This window comes from Malaclemys terrapin, chromosome 3 (genome assembly GCF_027887155.1).
Source record: "Malaclemys terrapin pileata isolate rMalTer1 chromosome 3, rMalTer1.hap1, whole genome shotgun sequence".
NCBI classification, from domain to species: domain Eukaryota; kingdom Metazoa; phylum Chordata; order Testudines; family Emydidae; genus Malaclemys; species Malaclemys terrapin.
In genome coordinates, this window is record NC_071507.1 from 192,186,465 (window position 1) to 192,192,464 (window position 6,000).

The 6,000-nt window shown below is 44.6% G+C and overlaps 1 protein-coding gene across 1 annotated transcript in view; it reads right to left on the reverse strand.

The window, feature by feature from the left end:
- Positions 1-5,615, reverse strand: part of CD2AP (CD2 associated protein) — a 135,330-nt gene extending 129,715 nt beyond the window's left edge. Inside the window, exon 1 of the mRNA XM_054022390.1 lies at positions 5,386-5,615. Within this exon, the coding sequence (XP_053878365.1) occupies positions 5,386-5,389 (4 nt within the window). The 5' untranslated portion in view covers positions 5,390-5,615. The remainder of the gene's footprint in view (positions 1-5,385) is intronic.
- Positions 5,616-6,000: the final 385 nt, after the last annotated feature.

Here is a 6,000-nt window from a genome sequence, read left to right on the forward strand (position 1 = left end):
GACACCACCTGCCAAGAGCGACTAGTTGCAGAGGCCACGAAACGTTTTTCCATATAATTTAACTGTGAAGAGCAACCACCTGTCACCTGTGACCACATTTTCTTACTCCCATCCATAAAAACAAACCTGTAGGAGAAACCAATCTTCCTTACTTCTGCCTTGCTGCAGGCGGCGGCACTGCCTTCAAAGCTCGGCACCCAGCCAGCAGCTCTCTGCTCTGCCTTCAGAACTAGGCAGCCGGAGAGAGGCGGCTGCTGGAAGGGCGCCCAGCTCTGAAGGCAGCAAACCTTTGAAGACAGACCACCTCTCATAAGTGACCACTTTTGCTAACTCCCATGACTGGTCTTTCTGGGCAGGTTTTACTGTATATCACTCCAATATTGGTATAATTGGGAGCCATAGCGTAGATGGGCCACTACTTTTTCATTTGTTCTGAGGGTTTATTGCAAACTAAACAAAACTAAAACTCACTGTATATTGAGCAAAGAATACCTCAATAAAAAAAAATTCCTCAAAGAACTGGCTGCATTCAGTTGATTAATAGATAAGCAAGAAGTAATAACTTCGCAGTAATGCTTTGATTGAATTCTCACTAATAATTTTAGAAAAATCAAAGCTGAGTATAATTAAAGTAAAATGATCTAGCTTGATCCATTTCACAGAGAACAGCTGATAAGATTTTACTCTGAATCTGATGTATGAAGCTTGACCTTGGGGGGGGGAAAGTGTTAGTAACAAAATTTAGAAATCCACGGAGATCAATAGCATGCCTATATTTTTGTGTGTGCTATAAAAGTGACAAAGGCCAAGGGGAGTTACCTTAAATCTTTATGGTTGTTTGATCTTATGAAAATACAGGGCTTTGGACTGGAGCCCGGAGCTGCAGGTTTTTAGCTGGAGCGGAGATGGAGCACAGCTCCAAAGCCCTGCTTATGAACCTACACACCAAGCAATAAATCATTCTTAATTGCCATCAGTCAGTATAGAAACATGCCCTTTTTTCACGGTGAAGTATAACTATTAATATCCAAATAGTAATTTTGCAAGTATTGTCCAAGGTTACAGGAAAAGAACTATATTAACATTATTGTTAAATATAATGCAATAATGGATCAGAATAATAATCAGTATTGTTTCAAACAAAAGCATTAAAAAAGGTTCCAAAATAAAGAACTGATGTTCTAAAGAAATATTACAGAAATTAGGATGTACTAAGTCTTCTGAACCATTTAATCAAAGTAGAACCAGTTTCTACAAAAAAAATCAAACAATGAAGTAACAAAAAGGCAAGGAGTATACAACAAGGGGGAAGTACCACAAAACATTGCTCATCAGATATTCTTAAACTTATATAGCATACCATCTTTCAACCATAGTGCTTTATGGTGGGTAAACATTACATATATGCTATATGAAAATACTTGATGGGAAATTTTCAGAAGTGCTCAATGGTGTCATCCTAACTGTGCTCCCATTGAAGTCAATAGTAAAACTCACTGACTTCAATGGTGGACAGTTAAGCCAACATGTCGAGTACTTTTGAAAATCTGTGTTGTGGGTGTATATAAAATCTCTCTCAGACAGACAGACGTTATCTTCTCCCTCTCCCTTTATGTGTCACTTGTATTCTTTGGCTCAAAGTTCTTTAGAGGAAGGACCATGCCTTCATATACCTTTGTACAGCCCCTCGCAAAGTAGGGTCTTAATCATGACTGGGACTTCTAACTACTACTACAATACAATCATTTATTTATATAGCTGTTCCTAGCAATCTAACTATATTTACATATAAACACATGCATGCGGAAATACTGTTGTGCTGTAACAGCTGCTGTGTTCCACCCCAAAGGTAGCTACTGTACTTGCACATACAAACTAAGATACAAGCTACTTCTGGAGTTGTTGACTGCAATGATTCCTAAAAAGAAAACTGTACCCAAATACATGAAGAAAATAAATTAATCAGTGAATTTAGCCAGAAAACCAGAACTAAAACTTCTTCTGAAGGCTTTATGTTGTTTTTCCTATCCAGCAGTGATATTTCTAGGATTTAAACTTACTGTATATAAATCTTCATATACGAAATGGAAATTATACCATTTATAAATTCAGAAAGTTTTGGTAGCATTTTAAAACAAATTACTTACATAATAAATCACAGCACTGGCCCATTTATACTACTGACTCAGTCTCCAACGATGCTCATGATTTCAGCATCACCTCAGAAGCAGGTAAGAATTAGTAATAAGTGACACAAATGACAAAGCAGAGAAGTATGCACAACAGTGACTACATCAGCCTTGAAACTAGAAAAACAGGACTTAATTTAGGAAGCAACTTTTAAAACATGCTGAATAGTGAATAACTTTAGAGATATTAGAAACAGTTGCAGTATGAAATTACAAATTAAATTAAAGGAATATAATTTGTTTTCATAATTATAAGGAACACAAAACAAAAGTGAGTGTGAACATATCAAACCTGTCTAATTTCAATGCAAAATGTGTAGCTTAAACGTATGGGTGTTTCCTTCCTTTAAGGCCCATGGTCTTTTGTGGGAAACAATCTGTCCAAAATCCAGTATATGCTTCCACTTAAGAGTGCAAACACTTCTGGTCAAAAATTAAGCATTTACACATAGCACCATAAATGCACAACCTGCTTTATAAAATACAAAGCAAGAGTCTCTTCCCCAAAGGATGTATCGTTTAGCAACTTAAACAAAACAGAGCAGGTAATGGAATGTGTGGAAAGATAACTAACTGGTGAGCAGAAAGACAAAAAAAGTATTGGTAGAAGAAGGGAGTTTAAGAGAAAGATTAGCATGAGAGGAATGTACGTTGCCTACAAAAAAAGACTAGGGCTCAGAGTTATGTCACCATAGTCAGAGTCGCCACTTTTATAGTGTTCCCGTCACAGAGCTGTTATCTTTATCATATGCGCTACTTAAACCAACCACAAATATATACTTCCCAATGTGAATGCTATCAAGTTTAGAAAACTGACCACCACCCATTCTTCCAAATACAAATCTGAACCAGAGTATTACGAAACAACCATATACTGTAAACACTTTCAGCTGTTCACAATTACACAAAAAGTTACCATCACACAAGAAAAATCAGTGAACATACGGTTAAAACCAAACAAATGATTCTGAAAATTAATCTGAACAGCATTTAGCCCTTACAAAGCTTAGCCTACTTCCTCCAATTACTGCTTTATCTGTCAATATTTGTTATGTAGTAATAAATCAGCCATCTCTTTCTGTCAGATGAATGGCCAAGTTCTCTTCCAAGTACAGCCAACAACTTTTTCTACCCAACACCAAATAACACCCCTCCTCATGAAAATTACATATTTGCAACTTTAGTAGTTCTTCCTGAATGACTGCACCATTTAATCCAAAGTATGGGATTTCTCTAGTACAGAGTCCTCACCCTTCCTCATAGCACCAATCTGGAGCCGTTTTTACTTCATTTTTCTAAGAGCTAAAGAGCCAATAATGTTAAAAAGAAGCAACTTCTGGTACTCTCCCTGGAAACAGCAAAATTCAGCATGTCTGTAAAGCAAACTTCCCCTTCAAGCTCTTTTATGCAAAAAGAGATTTCTTTTTAAGTTAGAATATGCAAAAACATGATTGGGAGGAGGTTGAAAACAATAACTGAATATATCAAATCAAGTATAACTTAGAGTAGGTGAATGGCTAAGATTGAAGGCAACCTGTAATTCCCTGTAAGTACCTTCAAAGCCAATTAAAATTTAACCTTTATATTGTCAAATATGAGCAGACTGCAGAAGAGGTAAAACAATCATCATCCCCAGCTTGTTCCTCAATCCAGCAGTAAAGTACAATTGCCAGGCTACAAGTCTAATCATCGGTCAGATGCTCTTTTCCTAAGGTATCTTATAAAGCAGGGGTTCTCAAACTGGGGGTCGGGACCCCTCGAGGGGTTACGAGGTTATTAGATGGGGGGGTCACAAGCTGTCAGCCTCCATCCCAAACCCCGCTTTGCCTCCAGCATTTATAATGGTATTAAATATATTTAAAAGTGTTTTTAATTTATAAGGGGGGGGTCACCAGTACAAAAGTTTGAGAACCACTGTTCTAAAGGAAAGTAATCACCAGTGGGAAAAGATCTCAGAAGCACCAAAACATCTGGTGTGTTACCATCTCTCATATAATTTACATTCTCCCCTTACCACCAAGCTTCAAATTTTAACACAAAAGACAAAAAACAAAATAGACAAATCTTCATGGTCTTCTCAACTGGAAGGATTTAGTTCTTAACCCCACCACACACAACTCCATTGCAAACACATTTAGTAACGTGCATTTAATTACATCATTTCCATCCCCTTGCTTATGGTTCCCTCTCATCGCAAATATCTGGGTACCATGTCCCATTGCTTTATGGAGCTTCATAGACAGATACAGCAGTCCCTGCCCTGAAGAGCTTAAAATGCATGCATGAACATTGCTGCTGCAAGTGTCTAAGTACACAGGAGGGGAAGAAGCAGGGAACTCACCGACATTGCTGTGTGCACCATGGGGAGGGGAGGAGAGGAGTACAATCTCTTGTCTACACTACAGACTTAACCCCCACCTCTCACCCCCTACATAGCACTATGTTGGCTTTTCAGGGGTAATCAATTATTTTTTGTCAAGTTCCACATTTCTTGGTCAAGGTATAGTCAAGGTCCAGACTCCAGAGAAAATAAAAAATAATAATGAGGCTAGTAATAAGCAAATAAAAAAGATTTCACTGTCCAAAAGCATCCAGATTTGGCCCGTGGTCCACCTATTGACTGCCCCTGGCTTTAGAGCGCCTTCATTTAAAGCCCTACGGCGGGGCTGTGCCGATGCAACATGTTAAGAGTAGACGTGCCATACACCCAATGCCTCTACCCCCTGTTGTACGGAGAAAGAACAAATACCCAGTCCCAGCTAAGGGTAACCAGGGAGCGGGGAAGAGGGAATGGTCCCCGGAATCTCTCTGGGTAGACCAGGAGACAGAGAATGGGGGAAGGGGGCAGTTGGCCAGCCCCCCCCATTGGGCAGCCCCCGGGGGGAGTGGGGTTGGGGGCGTTGGAAGTAGCTGGCCCTCTGCCTAGGGCATGCGGGAGGGGAGTCGGGGGTGACCGGCTAGCCCCCTGCCTAGGGCGCTCCAGCTGATGGGGGGCTGGGGCGGGTTGGGGACGTAGGAGGCGGCCGGCCGCCCCCCGGGCAGCGGGGGGTGGGTTGGGGAGTAACCGGGCAGCCCCGGGAGGGGACGGGGGTTGGATTTGGGGGGGTGTCCGGCCTCCCCTAGGGGACTCTCCTGCCTTAGCCCGTGCCCGGCTCCGGGTCCCGGGCAGCCCCTGCGCGCAGCGGCGCCCCCTTACCCATGCTGTGCCCGCCCGCCCGGGCCGGGGGAACCGCTCCGTGTCCTGCCGCCGCCGCCGCCAGCCGCTCCTCCCGCTGCCGCGCTCAGGCCGGGCACGGCGGCTCCATCCGGCCGGCCGCGGGGGCGGAGCAGCTGCGACAAGCCGGCGAGGCCCCGAGGCAGCCGCCGCAGACTCCCCTGGGCGAGACCCGCTCTGGCACCGGCCGCGGCAGCCGCAGCTCGAGCTCCCGGCCGGGGGGGCGCCACATCCCGCGAGAGCTCGGCGCCCGCCTGCCGCCCTGCTCCGCGCGGGGTTCTGCCCGCTGTTGCCAGGTGCCGTGACGTGCCGCCCGCCCCCGCCCGGGCCCGGGCCGAGAGCAGGGTGGGGAGCCGCCCCTCGCCCTGCCATCGGAGTGTCTGCCCCGTCCCCACATGGCACTGCCTCCCCCCAGGATCTTCGCGCTCCGGCCCGCCCAGGCCCGGGGGGGCAATACCCAACCCCCCCCCATCCACACAGGAGAGAGACGTCCCCCCCATGTACAAACACAGGGCACATACACCCACACCAGAGAAACCCCACACACAGGAGAAATATCCCCCCCCTCCCCCCAGAGATCCACAACTCACACAGGGA